This window comes from Agelaius tricolor, unplaced genomic scaffold (assembly GCF_023055355.1).
Source record: "Agelaius tricolor isolate 1412-34295 unplaced genomic scaffold, bAgeTri1.0.p SCAF_22, whole genome shotgun sequence".
NCBI classification, from domain to species: domain Eukaryota; kingdom Metazoa; phylum Chordata; class Aves; order Passeriformes; family Icteridae; genus Agelaius; species Agelaius tricolor.
Window position 1 is genome coordinate 5,801,124 of NW_027269282.1, and position 24,574 is coordinate 5,825,697.

The window sequence follows — 24,574 nt, forward strand, 5'->3', positions numbered from 1 at the left end:
TTAATTTTTTGTTTCAGTTCCTTGCATAAGTTTTGCTTTATACTTTTTTATCCATGTTACCTAAGATTTGTTTTTTTTTTTTTTTTGCCTTTCTTTTCTGAACTCATTTTTCTTTTCCCATTTTTGTTTCCTCCATCCAGTATCTGCAGATGAAATGGCCACTGCTTGATGTTCAGGCAGGGAGCCTTCAGAGTAGACAAGCCCTCAAGGATGCTAGGTCTCCATCTCCAGCACACATTGTTGTAAGTAAACACAGAAAGATGTTCTTCCTTTGTTTAAAAAAGAAAAAAAAGCATTTGACATTAATGGCAATGGTTGTCATCAGTTTTCCTTTACACGGACTAAAGGAGAAATACCCCAAAACAAAAAAAAAATCTCTAACAAGCCTGTGGTAAAAGGAGGGAATACTTTTGTTATCACTGGGCTGAAATTATGAAATTATCATCCATGTGCCTTGCAGGAGACCAGGGAGTAAAAAATACTCTAAATTTACACACTGCAGAATTATGTAGGGGCAGTGGAGTCCAATCAGGCTGGTTTACACACCTGGCAGTGTTGAAATGAAGAGAGTGAAGAGACTGTCTGGAAAGCTTAACCTTAAGAGTGCCTTAGAAAAATCAAACCCAAGCCTATTCTATGTCCTTTACCTAAAGAAATATTTTCTTATTGTGAAATCCTGGATGAGAGTTTGAGAGCTGGTCAGGATTTTTACCTGGGTGAAGGCTCTAAAGAGCCAGGTTCAACAAAACACATGTTCCTTTGTGTTGTGGTGACTTCTCATTTAGTATAAACATTGTTATCAAATGTTTACTGCTGCCTGCAAAATATAAACTCTCTTTATAATGAATAGTATTTAAAAGAATATATTTATTTATTAAGTTCTGACTTAAATTTTCAATTCTTGGTTAATTCTTCTTGTGCTTCTGTTGTGAAAATAATGTTGAGTTTGCAATGTTCAGTACAAATTTACATGAAAGTGGTTTGGGGGTTTGTTTTACTTTCTAAAATAGCACCCATAGAGTTCTAGAAGGAAATGGTTTGTTTATGTGGTGATTTGCAAGAGCAGAGATATGCAATGGTCCATCCTCACCCACAGCCAGTGTCAGTGCCATTTATTGTTAAGGAGCATCTTAGCTCTGAGTATTCACCTGGGACATTTACCTCTGGAGAGAATGGCACGTACTGGGTTAGAATATTTCTTCCAAAAAGAATTCATCATCAAGTTTAATGTGATTTTTTTAAAAAACTTTTTTACAACCATTGGATGATAAGGTAAATGCCAGGAAAAGAAACTGCTCATTCTTTACTTTCTGCTCTATAGTCTAGAGCTGACACAGCTGGTAGATCATCCAAGGCACACATTGGTTTTTCTAGAAATCTCTAATCATACTAAACATTTTGAGGTGTTTCTTTTTCCATTGTTGTCTCTTTAAACTGAGAATTGTCAGCTCATTGTGATGAGTGTCATAGTTCTTTATTCAAAAGGAAAAATTATTTCCTATATTTTAGAATCCATAGCTTCTAAACCATCATTCAAATCATCAGAGAGCAGCTGGAACAAGACTGGTATCTGCCCAGTTGATATCTAGTGCTGGCTGCTTCACTTTTCCAGAATTACTTTGCTTTTCCTTCCTGTCCACTTGGGCTGTCACTGGAGGAAGAGATCAAAGAAAAGATGTCTGGCTGGTTAATCAGAAATCTACAGTCATCAAAACCTGCCATCATCTCACTCCTAATAAGAAATGAGCTAGAGAAACTTTCCTATTTTAATTCTTTTCTTTTTACTGCTGTGCCAGAGGACTGACACAGGGTGGGAATGTTCCCATGGCTCTGGCATGGTGGAGTGGTGTCAGGCTCCTAGGAGGTGATGGAAGAGGAGCAAGAGGCTTCTCCTGGGTAGGGCAGCTGGGGAGGGCAGGATGAGTTTGGCTGGGATCACCTGAGCTTCCCAGTGCTGAGCATCCAGTGTCCCTGAGCCTCCTGGCCTGCAGGAGAGCAGACACTTGCCTTTAAAAGCCAAAGCAGCCTGTGGTGCTCAGGGGTTTGACTGGGGTCTCAGCTCCCCCCTGCCTCTCTCCAGCCCTTCCACCCAGGTGTGGGCGAGGTCAAGCTAAGTGGTCAACAAAATATACAAAAAAGGGTTCAAAAATCACAATCATTTTGGAAAACGAAGCGAAACCTGCTTCCAGGGAGGCTGAGGTTGATCTGCTTTGTGTTTTGACCATTTATGGGGTTCTTATGGATCTCTTTAAAAGCTGTTTCACTCTGCTATTCAATAAAAAGCATATTTACCATAGCAACCACTTAGGCCATGAGGAACATATACTACCTCCGAGATGGAGGCCACCTTCCCAAAGAGCCACAGCTGGCATTTGTAATATGATCTTTTGTGCTACTTACAATGTTGGAGGGAGGGAGGGAGGGGGGAGAGCAGTGGGTTTTTGGGAGGGGGGGGGGAGGTTCTGCAAGGTTTAATGTTTATTTCTAGCAGCAAACTGTTTTGCCTTGTTCTGTTAAAATATATAAATAAGGGGCAGCTTTTTCCACCCTTTTTCCTGGCACCGACCCCAGGCCACATTAATTTTGTGGAGTGAAAATGGTTTTTTTTTTTGGTAAATAAAGTTAGAGCGGGTAATGGCATTTGGGGGAGATAAAGTGGCTGCAGATGCCAGTTGGCCTGGGATGTGTCAGGCATTTCTGGTGTCCCCATTGCTGCTGCTGTGCCTGCCCACAGCACCTGGGACCTGGCTGCTCTTGCACAGGGCTCTATATCCACTTCTGTCTGCATTTGTGAAAACACAGTTAATCTTTTGTGGAACACTGATGGGTATTTTGTGGGCATCCTGGTGTTTCTGTACAAGTGTAACATGTAGGGATAGAAACTGGTTCTCTACCCTGGTTGCTGTGTCTAGTCTACCCATCAAGTGTACCCATGCCAGTTTTTCATCTTCAAATCAGTTGGGCTGCCCTGAAGATCTGTAGGAAAATGCTAACACCTGCAAATCACTTCTTATCTATCCCTTATCTCTGAAATCAGGATTTGAGGCTAATCTTCATAGCTGGATTACAAAGAGAGGAAAGGAGAGTGTGGTGGCTTGGGTTTCCCTCCCTCTTTTTATTTCCTTTTTTTTTTTCTTTCGCACTTTCTTTTTTTTCTCTCCCCCCCCCTTTTTTTTTTACCCTTCCTTTTTTCTTTTTTTTGTCTTCCCCTTTTTAACACTCTTTCTTCTCAGTGCTTGGCTGTGACAGCCACAAGCTCTGTGTCAGTTTTTACTCCCAGCTCCAATGAAACTCCCCATAGGAGTTCAGCTTAATGACTCAAGGCTGCATAACATGGCCGTCTCTAATGTCTAAAGTAAAATCTGTTCTATTTGTCAGCCATCCTCCTTTCAGATTTGTTTAAGAACATTAAGTTAAGACTACAAAAATTGAAGCAAAAGACCAGCATGAATAATTTGGCTGGATTGCTGTCCCCAGTGCCGAGGGCTGGGTTAATTCTGCTTTTTCATGGTGCTTGAGAGAGTCTCCAAGGTCCATAATGAGAAACAGAATATTTAACTGAAATTATGTTCAGTATGTCTTGAGGAAGGTACAGCATGAGGCTCCATTTAAGACCAGTGCATTTATTTACATTTAGGTGCTTCACTCATCTGGTAAGACTTTTTGCATCTTGCTCTGGCACAGTCATGCTGCTTATCTGTGTCCAAAGGTGAAAGAAAACTGGGGCAAAAATTGTTTTAATAGTATGTTATTAAGCTTGCTGCTTGCTAGGTCAGAATTTTGAATTCAGCCTGCAGATAGTACTATTATGAGGCTGGGATATTTTTAAAGTGCTTTTTGTGGCTATTTCCCCTCTTTTTTTCTGACCTTTGATTTCATTGAAGGTATTAAGATTTTGTGAAACAGTCTTAGCAGGATGTTTTGCATGTAAAGCAGACCCCAGCTTGCTCTCAGGGGGTGGGGTGCCAGCTGTCCTGAAGTCCCATGGTCAGTGTGCACCTGATTTGATCCCCATGTGTGCTGCCAGCAGGGTGATGAGGATGGGAGACGGGTGATGTAGGAGTGGGAATCTGACATGAACATTTTCTGTTGCAGCCTGGACAGGCAGGTGAAAATGAGCAAGGTATGTCTGTGTGAGGATCTCTGAAATCTCACTGCAGAAAGCAAGCTCTTTTAAAACCTTTTATATCTGTGTGCATTCCTACAACCTGAAGAAGAAAACCAGTGCTGTTCTTCCTTGTTCTCTGCAAAGTAAATACTCTGATTCAGCCTGTTTTGGGCAGGAGTGTGGGTGAAAGACCAGTCCTGGGATCCTGCCTCCTGCAGGCTGTGCAAAGACTTGCTTTTAGCATCCTTACTACTTGGCAAAAACATTCAGAAGGCAGGATGATGGTGTCTTGGTACAATATATTCCTTATAAAACACTAAGGGGTTTAAAAAATTCCTGCATTTTGAAGTAAATGTCAGTGCTAACCTCGGGGGGAGGACTTCCAGTACTTTTTGGCCTAATATGTAAGGAACACAGCCATATAGTAGACTGAATCACCAAAAACAAAGAATCACTGTGCAGTAGTGTATCTAATTTTTTTCTTTTTTTTTAAAGTAAAAATGTTTTTTCAAAACATAATGTGACAAGGAAAATTGAAGGCAAAACCATCTGAAATGTACTGACTGTTCTCAGCCTCTTCAAATGAGCATGGACTGTGGGCATCTGGGACCATGGGTGGTTTGGAGAGATCAGGAGATTTTTTTCCCAGAGCAACTGGAATTGAAGTCTGCCCTGCCTGTTCCCTAATTTTTTTGTCTAATGTGGTTTGTAGTTCTGCATTTTAAAGAAAAAACAAATACCTACTAGTAACAGTTAGTTTTATTTTAGGCAGATTTTAAAATGCACCTTCAGTGTAGGCTGGAAGTGGGGTGCATCCAGACATACATGTGTCCTGTATGTGTGGAGCCATCTGGATCCATAACCTTGTAACTTCCACTCACAGTGCTCTGAGAGGGCTTTTAAAGCTCTTGCTTTGTTTGTCTTTAATGTTTTGGTGTAGGGAGGCTGTTCTTCCTCTGCAGTAACTTCTTGAGATGTTCGTGGATTGCAGGCTGACCGCAGGATGACAGGACACCCTCTTCTGTCCCTAGGGATGTGCAGGGTGATCAGGAGCACAGTGGTGTTGTGGGGGGAAGGACTTGGCTGGGCATCACTGATGTCAGTGCCTGGTGTTGAGAGGGACACGTTGTGGGCAGGAGGAGAGGGCTGTGTCTGAGCTGTCCTGGTGCCCAGTCTGTCCATCCCTGATGGCTGGTAGGTCATGGACCCAGCACGCAGATCCCTGAGACTCACACTGCAGAAATACCCAGGCAGACTTAATTGGAAAGCTCCTTTAGTGACTCTCTCCTTTTTAAATACTCTATACTTTATTTGGCTAATTGCTTTGGCAATTGCAAAGTAAATAAAATGTTTCATTAATACATGCCCAAAAGTATGCAAACGTCTTGTTCTGAATTTTTGGAGCTTCTTGGAATTAAGCCACAGAACAAATTAAGCTTGCTGAGAATTTTGTGGCTGAATCTTTCACCACTAATTCCTTTTGATTTTTTTGTTGTGTTTGAAGAAATGCTGTGTACAAACCAGAATGTTTGGGGCTAAGTATAGAATTCACCTACCGGCAGCCCAATAAAATTGTTTTGGATGGGTTCCTATAAAACACACCCATTATATTCAGTACCCATGAAATATGAATGGAAACCTAGTGCTTGGTTTGTGTAGACAACAGAAGAAATTTGGGCTCCTTGAAAGTAATTCACTTGGTAATTTGATATGTTTGTGAAATAGTCCAGACTTTAGGGGACTGCTTCATGGCCTTGTGTTTACTCTGTAGCACAATGTCCATCCTCTACAGCCCTCCTTTCAGTACTGGTGGGAACTCCTCTGCTGTAATGCTGAGACTGGGGAAATGTGCAGGCTTGCACCTCTTACTGTGAAGTGAGCAGGAATTTAATGCTTCTGCAAACATCAGTCAGCACTAAAGTACCTTCAGAAGACACCTTGGGGCTGGATTGGCAGCTGGGATGAATTGTCACGCTTGGTTATAGTCAGGAGATCTGTGAGTGGTTCCAAGAACTCTGAAGTATTTGAATGCTGGGATATTTCAGCTGTGAATAAATGCTGTAAAATGTATAGTACTGCCAACCCCAATTGTTCTAGGATCATGAGTCAGGCCTCAAAAGATCATGGGGATTTGTGGGGTGGGGGGTTGTGTCTTGTTTTTGTTTGTTTTCTGTTTCTTAAATAATACATTTTGTATTCTCTTTATTTGTTCTGTTTCCTGAGCCTGCAGGGTATACTCTGCTCAATCTCAAAGTTTTCTCTATAGCAGCTTGTGAGCTTGCTGTGTGCTGTAAGCAGAGTCTGAGGTTCTTCCCTAAACACTCGACTTCAAGGCTACCATGCCTTGAAAAACAGCAAGTACTGCTAGACTGGCTGTAAAATTCTAGGAGTTAGCAACCCTAAGTGTTGCTCCAGGAGAAGGCAGCTGAGTAGGGTGTTAGGATAGGCTTGGCTCAATCAAACCCTCATCTGTTGAGCATCCATTTCTTGTGAATCATCTGGTTTGACTTTGGGAGGAGAACCTGGTCCTTGGTGCTGGCAAAGGCTCTGGCTTTTGAGTGCTGGGGTGGCTTACCTTGTGATGGATGGCTGCAACATTTCCAGGCAGGGTCAGGCTTCTCTAACATCACTAGGGATGGCTCAGCAGGTCCTCCTGAAGTAGCAGGTTTATAGCTGTGGATATTGCAGTGAACCAGCAGCAGTTTTGGTTTCCTGAAGAGGCTATGCAGTCTTGCATATAAGTTGGAGCCTTGAGATTTGACATTTTGGTTTGTTATGGCACACCAAAGTATATCTCTCTCTGACATATCTGAGTATTGAAGCTCTCTGGGTGAAGAGGAAGCAAGACAAAACCTTGCTCATTACATCATCTTAAGAGTGATGTAGCCGTGCTGCCTTCAGTGTGGTTGGAAGCGCATCTACTGCAGGATTCCTTTCTTGTATCTTGTAAAATAAGCCCTTATGTCCTTAATATGACACAAATAGGATACCTACATTCTGGCCATTTTTGACCAGTTAGTCTGGGCTACAATAAACCAGCAGAGAACAACATTTTGAGAAACCTACACCAGAAAGATGGCTTGGAAGGGTATTTCAGCACAGAGGAGCGCAAGCTGCACTTTGAATTCAATCACATGGCAGTTTGTTATGCTGAAGCATGCATGTTAAATGAACTTCTAGGGACTTGTATGGGCCTACAATTAAATACCAGCAGGCTATCAGCTCTCCAGCAGAAGAGTGGCTGTGCCAGGCGGAGCGGGGAGGGCGCAGACGGTCGGTCCCCGGGGCCCCGGGCGGGCGCGAGGGCTGCAGCAGCAGCAGCTCGGCCTTGGCAGCGGCCGAGGAGCCGCAGCAGCGCCGGGTGATGCTGCAGAGCCAGATGGGTGAGCCTGTCAGATCAAAGTTGATGTGTGCTGAGGGTGGCAGACTTGGCAGGGCCGCTCGCCGCAGGTCCTCCTCCCCGCGCACCCTGTCTGCAGCTGAAGTTTGTGGCTGGATTCAATCTGGAGCTTAGAGAAGTAGGTACTGAATAATGCAGCCTCCTCTGGAGCCAGAGCCTGTGCTGACTGGAGCAGGAGCAGCCATCATGCGTAGAGCAGAAGGTTTAATGGGTATGATATGGCCCTGGCACTTAATTTTCTCCAAATTTCTAGAACCACAGTCTTCCCTTACCAGTCCAGCTTTGGGCTTGTTGAGGCAGAATGGAAAAGCCCAGATACCCAGTGGAAGTGGCTGTCTCAGAATAACTATTCCTCATTATCTCTCCATGCGGCCACTCTCATTCAGCAGTAAGAGGTCCTTTGTGTGGTTTAGCTTAATCCGCTTTGGAAACGGATTAAGCTAAATCTCACAAAGGAACTCTTAGTGCTGAATAACAGTGTCCACACGGAAAGATAATTCGAAATAGTTGTTCTGCATTTTTCAATTCACACTTGAGCACAAAAACTTTCCCGTGCAGATGAGCCTACTTGAATAGGAACCACCTATTTTCTGTCTAAACAAGGTCTGTGTGCTGTGTCCAGGTGCTATAGTAAAGTAAACAACACATATTTTTCATTAAAAAGAAAGGAAGGAAACTGGCATTGCTGGGCTCAGGACCATTTTTTTGCCAATTTGCTCGAGGATTATTGCTTTTCTCACCAGTTCATGTGGTTTGGGATTAGGTTATTCATGGGATGCTTTACTTTCTGGAATGTGTAGACATTTCTACTCTCTCTTGTGAAAGAAACTGGAGTTGCCTTGTAAGCCACTGCATAAAGAGAAGGAAGGATGCTTTCTGCTCTGTCCTATGCAGACCTGTTTGACAAGAGGCAGACCCGTTTTGGAAAGCCCTTGGGAAATTAGAGATGTTACAAATAACAAGGAGTGATTCCTTTGTAAAACAAGCTCTCACCCCAAATCTCTCCCCAAGCAGTGTTCTGTGCCGATTTTCACAAAAGGAAGCTAGAAATAAGTTGTCAGACAGATTTTGGGTTTGGATATGCAGTGGGCTGGTGACAGGGATTGGGTTCCAGGGGAACTTCCTTGGAAGCTTTGCTCATATCTAACAGATACCTGTGAGTAAAGTCATTGAGCACTTTACCCAGGTGGGGAAGCATTGCTTACTCTTCTGTTTCACTGGTCTGGCCAGAACAGATGCTAAGTAACTTTCCCTAGTTGATTTTGAGAAACAGATGATCTTCATATCTGGATTTTAGAGGTAAGCAAAAAAGCCTGTAGCCCCACAGAAAAGCTAAAAAAACCCCAACAAACCAAAACCAAAACAACCCAGAAACTGAAGTAGTTTTGGAAATCTAAACCTAAAATCCTTACATCTTATCAGACCTTAGGGGAAAGTTACTTTTGGTGTCATTTAGGTCCTTGACCTTACACCTCATGTCTTGCAATTAGTAAATTTGGGGGAGCTGGACCAACCCTTCCTCTACCTTGGCTGGCAGTAGCCATGCACCCAGGTCCCCATCTTACAGGAATGATATGTGCAAAATGAGGGATAGGCTGGCAGCTGGTCAGGGACATGCATGGTTTGAACACGTATGTTTGTGTGCTTACACGAGGAAGGGTGTTTTCTGACTAACCTCCCTGATGGAAGTAAGAAGTAAGCAAGTTTTAGGGTTTGGTTTGGAGATTTTTTTTAAAGTTTTTTCCTCCAACTTTATCCTTCTACCTTCTTGGTACAGATTAAGGACCTCATGGTGACCCTGGGCCCTGCAGTGCAGGCCTGCAGAAAGAGTTTGCAGTTTCCTAGGAGAGGCGAGTGGTTCTTTAACATGCATTTTTCCTTTTGGCACGACTCAAAGACTTCTCAACTGCTATTACTGTGGAAACTAGCTTCCCCTTCCTTTTTACTCTTTAGGCCTTGATTCAAGAAATCATTAAACATGCGTTGATGTCCATCGGTGTTCAGGACAACACTTAAGCATGTGCTCAAAGTGCTGTCTTGTGTAGTGATGCTTTTCTGTGTTGAGGTGCTTGAAATTAGCATTTATATGAAATAAAGTCCCTTCCTGAGAGACAGTTGTGGCCTCTGCCTGTCCCCCAGCTACTGAAGAGAAAGAGGGGGAGAAGGAATAGTGCGACCTGAACCCTTCTCCCCTGGAGCTTGTCCTTGTGCTGACATATTTCTTCCCAGATTCTGTAGGAGGAGTAGTAGAAGAAAAGTAGAAGAAGGATTTTGGTCTCTTGATGCTCATCTGCCCACTGGGAAATGAACAAAATCAGAACACGGTCTCCTTCCCTGGCTGAAAGAATAGTGTCTGGGAAAGGAAAGAAAACAAAAAGAAGTTGCCCTAATCTGTGCCTGCAGAGCTCTGCAATGTCGGTATTGAGTGCTGTGGGCATGTGACTGCCCTGTAATAAAGAAATGATGTTTTACGGAGGAAAGCAGAATGAAGAGACCTGAAAGCCACCAGACTTTCTTACTATGCACTTATGGCTCCTACCAAGCAGCTGCATGGAAGCCATATCATTAGAAAACCCCAAATGTCTGCAGTGAAGCTTTCTCTGGCAGCAGAACTTCTGTCACTGCATGTTGGGCATGTCTATGTGGTTAATTAATATTAAGTAAGCAAGAATTTGAATTGCTAAAGCCATAACTGCTCCACATTGACTCCTCATGTCCATGCTTTTCAGGCATGTCCAGCTCTTTGGACGGAAGTCATCTACTGGACATGAAATAACCTGCTCCTTATTAAAGGGCTGTGATGGCCAGGACGGGTTACTTTGGGATAAGCTCCGCTGTGAATCTGAGGCAATGCTGGTTGCTCCACAATTGCTGCCCGAGGGGTAAGCGTGAGGCAGCAGCTGCCATTTGGGCTGAAGGTGTCTAGCATGTGGCTGGGCAGTTAGAGAGGTGCTGTAAGGCCTTGCTGGGCTCACCCTGCAGTGACTTGTTCTGCTTGTCATGCCCGGGGCATGTCCAGGGAGCGTCCGCTCACACCGGAGATGGATTGTTAAACTCCATTCCTGCACAGGCAACCTTGGGCACCTCAGGTCACTGCACTGAGGAATTGTGGGGTGAGTAAACAGTGAGAAAGTGTGAGGGAGCAGTCACAGCACTGGCGGTAGAGCGATACAGCCAAAGAGCTGGTGCCATGTTCTTGTCTGGCCAACTCAATCTGCTCCATGCCTGGGTGCCCAGCTGGGCTTTTGACTCTTGAAATAAAACATCACCCTGCTCCTGTTTGCTGGTGGTTGGACTGGGAGCCTTAGTCTGGGGTTGGAAAAATAGGTACCCTTCCCTTCCCAAGAGCCATTTAAGCATGTTAGTGCCTTTTCCCTGTGGACACAGTTTCATTGATGTGACTGTGTAATGAGCAGGTCAAAGCACTTGGTGCAATGGAAAGACAATTTCACTATCATTTTACTGTTACCTGTATTTAGGAAGATGTAGTAGACAAGGAACTGTCAGAAAAGCAGATTGTTGTCACTGCCTCAGACTACCCAAATCCAGGGGAGATGGGGCTGTGCAGTGCCCACAGCAGCAGTTGGGTTGCTGTACGTGTGTGCTGTGACGGGCACCGTATGCTCACGTCCCTTTCCCAGGAAGGTAACGTGTTCTGCATATCAGATCATGGCAAAGCTGGAAGCGATGTACAGCTCCCCTGAGTCTGAGTTCACAGTCCAGACTGGTAGGCTAGCCTGTCTTTGACATGCATATTTAATGCTGTAGTTGTCTTTGCATATTTTGCTGGAGGGGACTAAAGGCAAAAAAAAAACCAAACCAAACCCGGTTGCTCACCTGTCCTTCAGCACAGGTGAGCTTTGCACTTTTTCCCTTGGACATCTGTGAGACATTTAAAAGAGCATCATGGGTTCCTGACATCAAAGAGTTAATAGCAGTGAGTGGGTACAATAGCTCATTAGGACTTAAACGTGGGCTGCAAACTCAGAAATCTTGATAATTTTGGTCTATAAGGACACTGAACTTTCAACCCTAGTTCAGCAATAATAAATGCCTGTTAAGTAAGGCTTCCTTTTATGAAGAGAGGGTGGATGGATGCATTTCAATGGGCTTTAAAAGTCTTGCTACTCATTTCAGCGTCTGCTGGCCGAATGCATCCGGGCATGGGAAGGCATTTCAAGATCTGCACAAAAAGCACTTTGAAGTATAACCTTTGTGAGCATCTTAGCTAAACCTGACTGCAGTTGGAAGCAGCACTTTATTTATTTATTTGGGAAGTATTTTTCTTTCAAAGTTGCTTAAAAAAAGCAAAAACAAAAAGCCAAACCAAAAATAAACCTGTGAGCAATTAAATGAAAATGCAGTTTTGAAACTTTGACCTAAAGTGAAAGGTGATGGTGTACGTTTGCTTTTCTTGTGGAAGTTTTCATAACCAAATATATCAGCGCTGATTTTTAAAAGCGGGGAAGGTGAAGCTGTGCTTTGGGATAGTGCTCAGGGAGCTGCTCAGGCTGACAGCCCTGCCACCTTGGAGAAGAGGGGCTTGGGAATGTAGCCATCCTCTGGCCCATGGTGGCTGTGCCCAGAGGAATCCCAGTGAGGAGCTCAAAAATCTTTTAACAGCCCAATTGTTTACCTGTAGAAGGTTCCATTATGGGGACTGCGATCCGAAACAACTCTCAGAGTGGCTGCAAGTTCCCACTTCCTAAGTTGCAATCTTCCTTGCCTTGAGTTCGCAGGTCTTGATTCAGACAGGCTTCTGCTGAGGTCCTACACGAGGGCTGAAGTTGTGTGTGTGTGTGTGTGTGTTTTACCTCTCCTCTCGGAGAGCACGAGGGAGACCTCCGTGAAGAGAGTGACAGGGTTTGATATAAACCAGCAGGACTGCATTGCTGCCATTATTCGACAGTAAAGCCTTTCACAATGCCATATGCTGTGCATTCCAGCGCAGCAGCCGAGGGTGTGATATAGTTAAAGCACACTCGGCAAACAGGAAACGCTGGTGACCGCTGTGTGTGCTTTTCATGGAGATAAAGTATTGAGAGCGTAACGAAGGGGAAAAAAAAGTGCTGGGAATGGGGGGAGAGGACGGCAGGGTGAAGGAGAGGGATGTATTTTGGGCCGGTCATTATGAAAACACAGGCAGGAAATGCAGCCGCGAAGCAGCGGAGAAAACACTGCTTTGCTCCAAGATGTTTGTTTTACTCCATTACATGTATTTTCTAGTCTGCTGCTGGGTAGTGAGAGTGGATGTGTGTGGTTTGGTTTTTTTCAGGGTGTTTTTATTTTTTCCTTTTTGTTTGTTTGTTTTGTTGTTGTTTTTTTTTTTTTTTTAACTAACTTTATTATATTTTTCAAGTTCCTGCTACTCTGGCTTAGTATCCAACTCCCTTCCCCTCTACCCTCCCCTGGTTAATAATGAAAGGCTATTTTAAGAGACTGGAGTTCAGTAACAGATATTTCATACTCCAGGAAAATGTGGACAGTGGTGTTTAACCTAAGCACAGTTATTTTCCTGGGCAATGGCTCTGCAAAAGGCACTGCAAAGCCTCCTCAGAGTTAGGAAGTCGCCGTGGCAGGGCAGGGAGGAAGGCAGGGGGATGGGACCAACAGGTCCTCAGATGGGGAGAGCTCTGAATCATAAACACACCATAGCTTTAATAAAATAAATGAAGTGGAGCCTTTTCAGACGAGGGCAGACTGTATTGGGGCAAGCCAGGCTTTTAGCGTTGGGAGTGAAAATTGACAGGCTGAGAACTGGGACATAAACAAAAATGTCAGGCCCTGGGAGTCTTGTTCACTGGACAATGTCTCAATTGTTTCAGTGATTTTTCGCAGGCAGCAGGGGATAGTGGGAGATTTAACTCTTTACTGGCCGTGTAGGAGCTGGAGGTGCTCGCAGAGCGAAGAAGTGGCAGAGAAGAGCATTTTTGTTTGGAAATGATTAAGCATGTCAGTGGGTGATAAGGGAAGGTCACACTGTTCTCTGCATACTTGTCTGCTGTTAAAGTTGGGCTTTACACTTCCTTAATTTTATTTAGGTTTTGCTCCCTGCTTGGAAAAGCATTTTTGGGGTTTTTTTCCCCCCTTCTAATGCTTTTGCTTTTTATCAGAAAAATGAGATCATGGGGCAGAGAAGTAGATATATAAGAAGAAGGGAAAGTGTGTGTGTGTTACAGTTTTTAAAAAAATTAGTACTTCTTCATTAAATGGCTGACAGGCAAGCATGGTATTTTAAGGCTGTCTAGATTGTTTGGAACAGGCTGAAATGTGAGATAGGGAATACCCTTTATTTTTTTAACTGCTTTACTCTTTTGCTTAAGTCTCAAAATAAAAAGCCATCTTCAAAGAAGGCAGAGGAGAGGCGAGGAGCTTAGCTGTCTCATCATACTTTTGCTTTATTTATTATAAAAACAAACATTGAAACCTGTTGCATACCAGCCTGACATGGGCAAGGTCCAGAAAGCTGTAACTGGTAATTCTTTACTCATCAGATTATGAATGTGTGTTTTGTTGTGGGCAGGGGGGAGGAGGGCGAGACGCAAACCCAAGTTGCTTCTTCAGGGCGCAAAAGCTGTTGAGGTTTATTTGCAGGAAGATAAACCTCTTTTAATAAAACGTGGGTCTTGTCTCAGTTGAGTGAAGTTGAAACATTTTGCAGGCTGGAAGCCAACTCACTTGGAGTGCAGCAGCCTGGTATTAAAGGTCTGGGATGTGCTGAGGTTGCTTTAACTTAATTTATGGAATAATAATGTATCCCATTTTTGTATCTGTGCATCCTCTGGCTGCTTTGTGTTTGGATCCATGTTTGCAGCCCCACACTTTCTCCTGCTTTCACATTTGTCCTTCCTCAGCCCCTGCCTGCTGCTGGTGGGCAGGCAGGAGGCAGGGAGCATCCCAGGGCTCTCCCCTGCCTTCCTGCCAGGCAGGAAATTGCCTCCTCCTTGACTGCTGCATGCAGTAATGCCGCAAAACCTGTGCTCGTGGGCAGGCTGCTCCCCAAGTTCCTGCTTGGGAGATACAGTGTCCTGTGTGATAAGGATGGGGAAAGTAAGCTCATGCTCTCCAGATGCTTCTGTGTGTGGTTCACATGGATGGGAGAGAGAGGAGGGTGAAAACAATGGCAGTGTCCTATTGAAACAGGCTGTTTCCAAAAGCCAGAGCACAGGCAGTAAGTTGCTGTCCCTCCTAGAGTCTGGCCAGGACTGGAGAGAGTGGGCACTAAAAACACAGGCTAGAGCTGCTGTGGAAAATCTGGCTCCATATCTGTTTTGAAGTGATATTGGTTTCAGAGATTTAGAAAACAAAAGTTGTTGACAGGTTGGAGCAGTTGCTTCCCTGAGTAAGTATCCTGAGCAGAGCTGGATTTAATAATTTATAATTAATCATTCGTGCAGCAAAATGAATTGCTCTTCCTGTTAGTGAGGGATCACTGAAGAGATCGTGATTTTTTGTGGAACTTTGTTTGTTACTCATGCACAAGCCTCAGCATTTTGTCTTGGAGACCGTCCACAAGCAGTTCCTGAGCTGGCTGGTGTTGGGGCTCCTCTGAGCAGAGATGGGGAACATGTGATACATTTCCGTCCCCTGGGTCGAGCAGTGAGTGATACTCTTTAATTAATAAAAGTTTATTTTCCATGAAGATTCTCCAGAACTTGCATAAATTCACCATCTTGGCAAGTGTCCTTACCACTGAATTAATTTGCTGGTGTAGTCACAGAAAGCAGTTAGCTTTGTCACTTAATGAATTTCTCCTATTTGCTGCAGAGCACAGCATAATGCTGGTCTAGCTCGGGTTGCTGTGGTTTTGTATGTTATAAACACAGAAGTAAAGAAATCAGTTGTTTGAAGCATTTTTTTAGGAGTATTTTGAAATTTCCACCTCTTTCTAGTCATGAATAACAAGCTACTTTGATTTGAAAATAAACTCATTACTGATAATAACAGGCTACAAGAGATCTCTGCTTCTCTGCTCCTCCTCATCTCCTAGAGAGACATAACTGCTGTTCCAGGTGAAACACTGCTATTTTTAGTGCCAATGCAGAACATGTTCACAAAATGTCTGCTATACATCTGGACAGCCCATCTATGTGTCTGTTTAGTTTTCAGGGCTGCCTTTTCCTGGCCATCCCAGTTAGCAAGTAGTTAATTCTCTAGTTTAGATGAACTGGTAGGTGAAATAAGGGGACACTGAGGAGAAAATGCTCTTTGTAGCTATGTGTGGTGTCTCTAACCCTTCAAGGCATGCTCAAGGCAGCTCAATTGTCCAGAATGAACAGCATCTTTAACCTTTGCTTGTGTTATTAAGGTTTTGGTGAGGTGTAATCAGCAGGTCATCTACTCTGCTTTGTCTCCCACCCTTGTTCTAAGACGTGCCTGGACGAGCCAATGGAGCTTGGGCATCGTGTGCTCTCATGTCCCTTCACCTCACAAGACCTGAATCCTGCTTGTGGAGTTTGGGAAGCTAGCAAAGCAAGAAATGGGCTAAGTCACACTTTGCAAGGGTTGAATGTTGTTTGCTTGCCTTCTGGAATGAGCACGTGCTGGGTGGTGTAAAGTGTTTGGATAGTTCTTGTTGCTGTGCTTCTCCTGTGAATACTGACTCAGCCTGGTGAGATGCAGGTGTGGTGGTGGTTCAGTGAAGGGCTCAGAGAAACACCCCTGTTGTTCTGGTTGGGTGTTTGGAGGTGTGATTGAGAGCTGCCACAGATCTGAGATACGGCCACTGAGGCAGGGAGAGCACTCCCTTCCCTGTGCTGTCAGCAGGAGAGCTGTACCTCTCTGAGGCATGAGTGACTCCTGCATGGCTCTGCACCCACACTGCCCTTGCACTGGGTACCTCCTCCCTCTGTGAGGAGGGGGAAAAGGACTTTTAAATTCCCCTTTTGCTGCTTGAACATCTTCCCAGTGCAACCTCAGGGTAAACATGGACATTCAGTTTGTCTGGAGTCTTCCCTGCTGGCCACTTCTCACCAGCATCTGCTGCACCCGCATGTTGAGGTGATGGTGGAAGTTCTAGAAAATGGCCCTTTGCTCTTATGTAGCACTTCACATTTCCAAAGTGCCATAAAAACCCCAGACTCCCTATCAGTCCCTGGGGGAAGAGGGAGCTTGGCATTATTACCCTCATTTATGGGCAGAAAAGCTGAGATGCAGAAAGGTTAAGTGGTTTGCCCAAGCCCACACAACAGTGTCAGATCTCAGATTAGACTTGGAGTTTTCTGGCACTTGCTGTCATTGTGCAATCAGCTGCAGTGTGTTGCCCTCATGAGATGCTCCTGGTCAAGCACAGAAACTTTGTGCAAAACCTTTCAAAATGTGCAGAGACACCCTGCTTTGGAGACACTGCTGTTCGCTCCTGTTTATATTTTACACGTCCTTCCAAGAGGCAAAAAAATTGCCTTCAGTGGAGAAAAGTTCAGACTAAAACACTGTTTGCTAGTGATGGCATCTCCACAGCTGGGCAGACTGTGAAGGGTTGTGTAACCTGGCCTGAGAAGCACTCAGGTGAAGCAAAGAAGTTCTGCAGTACCAGCAACTTTTTACAGCTTTTAGAGAGAAAAGGCACAGCAAGAGACTCCTGTTTGTGAGAAACAATGACCCATCCACCCACGGGACTGCTCTTGAGGAGCTACTTGGTGTGTGAGGATGCTTTTGTTGGAGAATGAGTGCCTCTGCCTAGCACAGAGTAATTTGCTTTCAAAGTAGATTAAACTAAACTGGGAGGATGTTGTTAATCTGAAGCTGTGGGTTCTGCATCTGTATTTGATCTGGAATAGATACTCTCATTTAAAATTGCATTTGTGTATTCTAGGTTGATTTATCTTTTTCATATGGAGACAAGGCCTCATCTCTCAAACCACAATTTGGTTGAGATACTGAAATTACCAGGTTATTCAATGGGGGTGTCAGGCAACTCTTTTCCTCTGTTAGGTGATGCAGATTTTCAGAGGGATCGTTTCCAATACTCTCTGATGATGGGCTTGAATGGCCCAATATCTGAATTATTTCCCTGGATTCCCAGCAGTAAAACTGGCCGTGGCTATGCACAAATTTGCCTGTCTAAAAGAAGTGAATGAAACTGGGTTGGAGGAGCATACTGGGCCACTGTTGAGGTTCCAGAGGAGGCTGTTGGAGTGGTGTCTGTGTCTTCCAAAAAGCAGAGCCAGAGGGTGGCTGGGTGCAGGCTGTGGGGCAGGATGGGGAATTGCCGGTGTGTCAGTGGGAAACCACAGGGTGTGGTGTGGGGCTGGCACTGCCAGGGAGCTGCAGGGACAATGAGTCTGTGGTAGGCAGTCCCTGATAGCAGAGAGCCCCAGCTAATCTTGGTTTTGTGTGGCGTGGTCTGTTTGGATTAAAATACGAGAATTGGGGATTACTTTTTTTTTTAATTTTTTTTTTTTTTAATTGCAATCAGCTGGTCTGGGGTCTCAGAACTCATTGAATATCTTCATTCCACTGAGAAAGCAGGAATAGCCTCCCCACATACACCCTTTAAGGTGGAATTAGCATGCATAAGTCAATTTCTGAACTTTACACCAAGCCCTTATGCCCAGTTGAGTCACTCCATTTATTTTGCAGACACTTAATTTTCCATTTCAGTGGTGGAAATATGCCTTTTCTGGGCTGGCCCAGGTGACACATCCTCTGCACATCCCTTATTGCAGTGCTGGGTGACCCTGGCAGCCCACCTGGCAAACTCCAGGAGAGCACTTTAGTCCCAGACCCGCCTGGGCAGTGGCTTTGGGCAATGCCACCTCTTTGCTTAGCCCAGATCATAGGGCTGAAGATGGATCATGTGTTCTTTTGTGGGACTTCCCCCACCTTGCCCTATGACTTGTTTGTGTGACACTGTATGGGACAAGGGCATTGTACATTGTCACATGGCGGGTTCAGCATTCACAGGTGGCAGCCAGGGATGTACCCTGTGCTCAGAACTCTTACACCATGGTGGAGGATGTCATACAGTGTCCAGAGATGCTTCCCCTTCCCCCACTGCCCACATGCCAAAATAAATATCTGATATGAAAGTCAAGGTACAGAAGCCAGCTGGATTGTACAAAAGGTCCTGTCTCCTTTCTGCTGTTGTTGTTGTTATTTTTTTAATATAATTTTCCTGATGGGTTGAGTGACTGTCTACAGTAGAATAAAGGGATGGAGAAGATATTTTGGCATTTCTTTGAGCAGTAGCGTGTTCCTTCTTTGAAATCTGGGAGATTTTTTTTGTGTTTGCTTTGGATTTTTTGTTTATCTGCTCATTTGGGCTTTTTATTACCCCCCCTGTCAAACCCCCCCCCCCCCTTCCTTTCACAAATGGAGGAGAGGAGAGGAGAAATTGTGTGCATGTGTGTGTGGTGCCCTGCCAAGCAGAGAAACTAAACAGACAGCCTCTATTGCTTTTGCTCTCACATCTCTAACTTAATTATGGGGGAGGCAAGGGGTGTGTTGTGTTTAATGTACTCCATGCTTCCAAAACTCTGCACTCTCACATGCTAGGGGCTGACCACTGGCACGGGCTTTCATTAATATTTTTTCTTTACCCTGCCCTTGTGAATCGCTACTTTTGGTTTGGGGGCTTCTTTGTAACAAAATTCTTTTATTTTTATTTTTATAATTGCTTCTGGATCTACAGAAGCGCACGTCGAAAATCATCTCAATGTCACCAGTCTTTAGTTCAACACGAATGCTATAGAAACGAAAGGTTCTGTCATCCATCAGATTTTCTGTTCCATTTGTTGAAGATGAAAGGCGAGCGAATTTAGTGCTCACTTTCTTCTCCTTCTGACAGTTATTGATCCTCCCTGGAACTCTGCAATTCACGCTCGGAGCCAGCCCTGACACGGGGAATCCCCAATTTATTATGTGTGTGCTCACTAGCGCCACGTTAGTGCAGCACATTTGCCTCCCTCTTTCAAAGCAGTCTGTTAATTTTTCAGCTGCACCTTGTGAGCTGGGATTCTCCCCCTTCTTGTCTGTTTTGCCTTACAGGACTTTTAATGTGGAGGCTGTTAATGTTTGAGAAACAACTGCTCTAGCGTGTGTTTGTGTGTAAGTGGTTTCAGAGGCTTTCTTGGTTTGTACAAAATAGGAAAAGATTGAATCCTTTTCTTTGAGACAATGGGGGATACGAGGGAGAGAACCTGCAGCCTGTTGGTTTTTAGTTGAACTTTATGGTCATTGAAAATGCAAGATTATTAGGTTAGAGACAGCCCCTTGGTTAAAATTAAGGTTGTGGAGTAAGTGTGCTTATTTGACAGCTTCCATCACCAGAAATAGAGCTGCAATGATATGAAAGGAACACATGTAATGGTGGGAAGTATCATGGTCTTCCATGTCTGTTCTCCCCATGGCCTTTAACAGAAGGTGTGTCTGGGTAGATGGGAGCAGAGACACAGGGATTTCCTCCAGTGCTGACCAAATGCAAACCCAACACATCATGTTGCAGTCTGGAGCTGGCTTTAGCCTGGCTGGCATGGTGCATGGGCCCAGGTGGTGTCCTGGACCATGCTCTGCTGCATGGATGTGTCCTGTGTGTGATGCCCAGCAGGGCATGGGGGCACCAGTCTCCTAAGTACAGGTTTGTAATGCTCTGTTCTCTTCCAGCATCTCCTATGCCTCAGCATGGTACCTCATCTTCTGTGACTGAGGATGGTGAAGTCTTACACACCAATTTTGTGAAGCTTCTACTTCTTTGATGTCACTGAGAGCCTTTTAGTGTAGGTGCAGTGAAGGTGTAATACCTTGGTTATTCCTTGTGAGGAATAATAAACTCCATGGCTCTGCCTTTTGTTTGTGTAAATGTTCACGAAATCCTCTGTTCCCTGTGACCAGTCAGGGATGTGTGTCACTTGTGCTGTCCTGGTCCTCTTTTTTTTCTCCAGGCTACTTTGTTCTTGCGGTTTACTTAACCCTTGGCCAACAAAACATATTTCCAACCAAAATCTTAGAGAACCGAGAGGAAAAGCCCCTTTTAGAGAGGCAAGGCGTGCCGTGGGTCAGGGTGTACCAGCTTTGGGCTCAGCCTGGGGAGGACAGCTGGACTGGCCATGCAGAGCTGATGGCAATCAGGCCTCCCCAGCTGCTTGCAGGCTTTGCGGGAGGTTGGCGGGCCCTTAAAAAAGGGAGTTTCACATCTGCTTTTGTTTATCCTTTTTGCTGCAGGCAACGCTGAAAACTTAATAAATTGCATGAAACCTAAGGAAACATGAATATAAGAGTATTAGATAAATTACAGAAGCTTGCCTACCTGTATCATTTTTTATAACATGAATGGGAGGTGTGTTTTATTTCTTTATAAAAAGTACGCCATGTCTCAGCCTCTCACTGAGGCTCTCTTGTTTAAACATTCCTCTGTTCTTGCTACTTCTCCTCCTCAGCTTCCACCTCTAGCTCTTCCCAAATTCTAACATCGTTTTTTGGTGGCAAGCATTTAACACACCAACACTCTGAAGATGTGATGATGGTTTTTCGAAGGATATTTATGAAGCAGTTTTTAAGTATTTTGGAGGCTCATGTCTGAAGGAACAGATGAAAGAAAAATCCTTGTAATGCTGGTAGCATATGCACGCTGTACAAAGACTGTCTCAAATATGTGCCTATATTTGCTCTAATATTCTCACCATTTTTTCAGCCCAACTCTCCTGGCAGGGGCAGGGATGAAAGGGGAATTGTGAGAGAGAAACAATAAACTTTAAAACAGACACCTTGGTAAGAGATGCTGTAACTTCAAATATTTGCAGTTCCTTTGTTAAAGAACTGGCACTGCACATTAACCTTAATGTAAGTGTAATATAGCATGTATCTGAGGCGGAATTGAAGAATATGAATTTCTGCAGCTAATGGTTTTTGAATAAATTCAGTCCAATTGTCTGGCAGTTATTAGTGGAATGTGTGAATCAGGGGCTATGCAACACTGTATACTTTGAAGACCTTGAACTATTTCTACCAGTTAAGAGCTGTTAGACAGAATCTGCTGAAAATTAGCTTCATTCAGTTATCATACAATATAGTGAGCTGCTCTGGCAGAAAGCATTCTCTGCTAACATTGAGTCAAAATAAACTCTTCTGTTCTGTCCTGAATTGCAGATAGTATCTGACTGAGGTCAGATAACCTGGGTGCTGCACCTGTGTGCTCAGATGTGCCATCCCTACGTGTGTGCAAGGAGATCTGGGCCTGGATGTAAATATTGCCCTATAACTTGCCTTGCTCTCGTGCCCACTGTGGGCAGGTCACAGGCACCTTGGCTTTTGCCAGGCACTGGCTGACCCTGCACAAGTATGTGTTCCCTGCTCCAAAGCATTAGTAACGCTGCATTAGATTGGGCTTAATTTGGGCTTACACAAAAATAGACAGTGCCTGTATTATGCAGAATGTCAAGCTGAATATTTGTGATGGCTTTTCCTCGCTTTATTATGGATCCTCTGGGTCTGAAGGGAGAAAGCATGAGAGAGGATGAGAAGGAGCACAAAGGACCAGTGGAGTTTGGCCTCCTGTGTGCTGAACCTCACAGTTCAGTGCAAGCCAATGCAGAATTATGTTGCTCACTCTGGTGTGGCATCTAGGCTAATTTGTCTCGCTAATTACACTGGGTGTAGGAGTATGCTGATGCCATTAACAATGTCCATGACCCAGGCTGGTCTCCCTACCTGAGCTTTATGGTGCCTCATGAGCATCTGAGCTTTCCTGGAGCTGGTGACTGGACTGGCAAAGTGTAAAGGTCTTTGTAGAGTAGGGAGTAATACACTGTCAGTGCTGTCAGTTAACTTACATGGGCAATACACAGGCTATATAATTATTTTTGGAGAAGATAGTTGAGTTATTTGTCAATGTTTGCTAATAGCAGGTGTGTGCAAGGCTGGTTCATTACCTGTGTGATTCCTTACAGTCAACAGAGAGCACCCAGGTCTTCACAGAGGCTTCATGAGCTGTATTTAGCAAAGATGTTCTCATGGATAAAGCATGAGAAGCGATGATTTAAGTTACACCTCAGGGAGCAGGGCTAAGGAGATAGAAGAGTGACCAGTGCCTGAGGAGGAATGGAGTTATGAATGATTTTCTGGTTTATACTGAAAGTTCGTGCCGAGTGAAATGGGGGGGAACAAACTGGATTCAAACGTTATTAATCCTGTGAGGTGCACAAGGAGTAGGGAGAGACTGAATGAAATAAAGTGTGGGGATTCTCAGCTAACTTCTTAAGCTAAGGGTAACTTCTTAAGTAAAGCCAACAAATGGGATCCTTTCTTTATCCTTCATATCTGCCCCAAACTCTTTGGAGTAGAATGACCACTCATGTGAAAGTAGACACCATATACTGAAGAGGCAGCAGTCAGCTCGAGCTTGTTGGCAGGAGTGGTGGGAATGCAAATGTCAATGCATGAATTGAAAAATCTGGTACTCTTGGAGGAAAGGGGGTTTCCACTACAAAACCAGCTCATCCATTTTCCAGTAGGGTCAGTAGACAATGGATCCCACAATCCCACATGGTCTCTGGCGTATTACAAGGTTTCATTTTTGTGGTCATCTCTAATTTGCCATGCAGACTACTAGAAGAAAGAACTTTGGTTCTGGCCTCGAAGTGATTGAAATGGAACTGGTAAAACCCTTGTGGTAAATGCAGTCTCAGAGTTTTGCAGGAGTTGAACTTCCATGGTGTCTGATGCCCTTGCTGTGTGTAGCTACCAAGGGGCCTGTCTCTAAGGGATCATCAATATGAAACTCTGCACACAGTTGCTGTACCCCCAGGTCTTTTCACAGTGTATGTGAGTGCATTTATATTTTTCAATATAAAAATCTAGGATAGATTCCCTGAAGGAACTGGAATTTCTGGTGTTGCAAAGTCCTTATTAGGAAATTGGAAAGATACACTGATGAGTGTGCCTGTTTAAAATCAGATAATACAACAGTTCCCACCATTATTCTCCTTTGGAGGGATTGTTTGTTAACTAAGTTGGTGTTTCAAATTAGAATGAAAATGGAAAAGAATAGTAAGCAAATTATTTTCTTAAGTTTGGGTATTTGTAATATTTAGAAAAACAGTAATTGGCTAACTCCTCTTCAACCCCATTACCAGTGCATTAGTAGGTACTGGGGTCAAGTTGTCTATTTTTGGTTTCATACTTCTTCAGTGAATCTGTATTTTGACTCTTTTCTGCATATGTCCTAGCAGCTCTATATTTATTTAATGTTTTCTCAGGGTATCCATGCATAGAATCACAGTCTAGTTTTGTTATCAGGAGACTGTAGCAGTAACAGACCCATATTGTGCTGCTTGCATGTGGTACCTCACCATCTGGGGTCCATGAGAAGTCCTGCCCATGAGTATGGACTGATCATTCTCACATGAGAACCCTAAATAACTTTTGTTTATATGAAAGGACTAAGATTTGTGAAAATGCTGGTTGGAACTAAGTGTTTTAATGTCCACAATTATAGTATGTTGTGATTGGTCTGACACTACTCTAGCAGAACAAAAGCCCTTGCATGGACTATAGGTCTTGTTAAATTTTTAACCAAGTGCTTTAAATTTTGGGGATTTGTACCATTGGTTGTCAAGTTTAGGAAGAATGGCTAAATGGCACAAATGGTACTAGTCCCATTTTGTATCCCATGGCAATTATTCTTATACCCTCATTTCTGTTCTAAGCCTGTGTTGGATATGAATGTTCTGGTGGGTCTGGTGTTTTTACACCCTTCATGGCTGTGGATTGTGGTGGGATCTCTGGTGGGCTGTCAGCTTGCTGCTTCATTGCAAACCAGTTAATAGCATGGAAGGTGGAGATTCTGCCTTAGCTGGGGGGTCAGCAGGCTGTCAGCAATGCTATCTCTGGTGTCTGCAGTGCCATGTTCCCCTAATAGGCAAGCCCTACTTGCAGCATGGCCTAGGGAACTTTGGAAAGCATCTTGGATGGAAATGCCAGACAGTTGTTTTGCTCTTGTTAGCAGCTTTTATCCAGAAGCTTTAATAGCATCACTGCAAAGTGTTGTTTAACAACTGGCTTCTTTGACAGCTGTGGCTCCATTGGTAATGAGGGAGCTTATTTTACCGAAGTGCTGCAAAGAAATCCAG

The 24,574-nt window shown here is 44.1% G+C and overlaps 1 protein-coding gene across 18 annotated transcripts in view; it reads left to right on the forward strand.

Annotated features, from left to right (window-relative positions):
• Nucleotides 1-24,574, forward strand: part of TCF7L2 (transcription factor 7 like 2) — a 172,195-nt gene that overhangs the window by 60,801 nt on the left and 86,820 nt on the right. For 15 of the 18 annotated variants that reach the window (XM_071446059.1, XM_071446064.1, XM_071446061.1 and 12 more), the window contains exon 4: nt 141-242. The exons of the other annotated variants lie outside the window; for them this stretch is intronic. In XM_071446059.1, the coding sequence (XP_071302160.1) occupies nt 141-242 (102 nt within the window). The remainder of the gene's footprint in view (nt 1-140; nt 243-24,574) is intronic. 18 annotated transcript variants of the gene reach the window in all.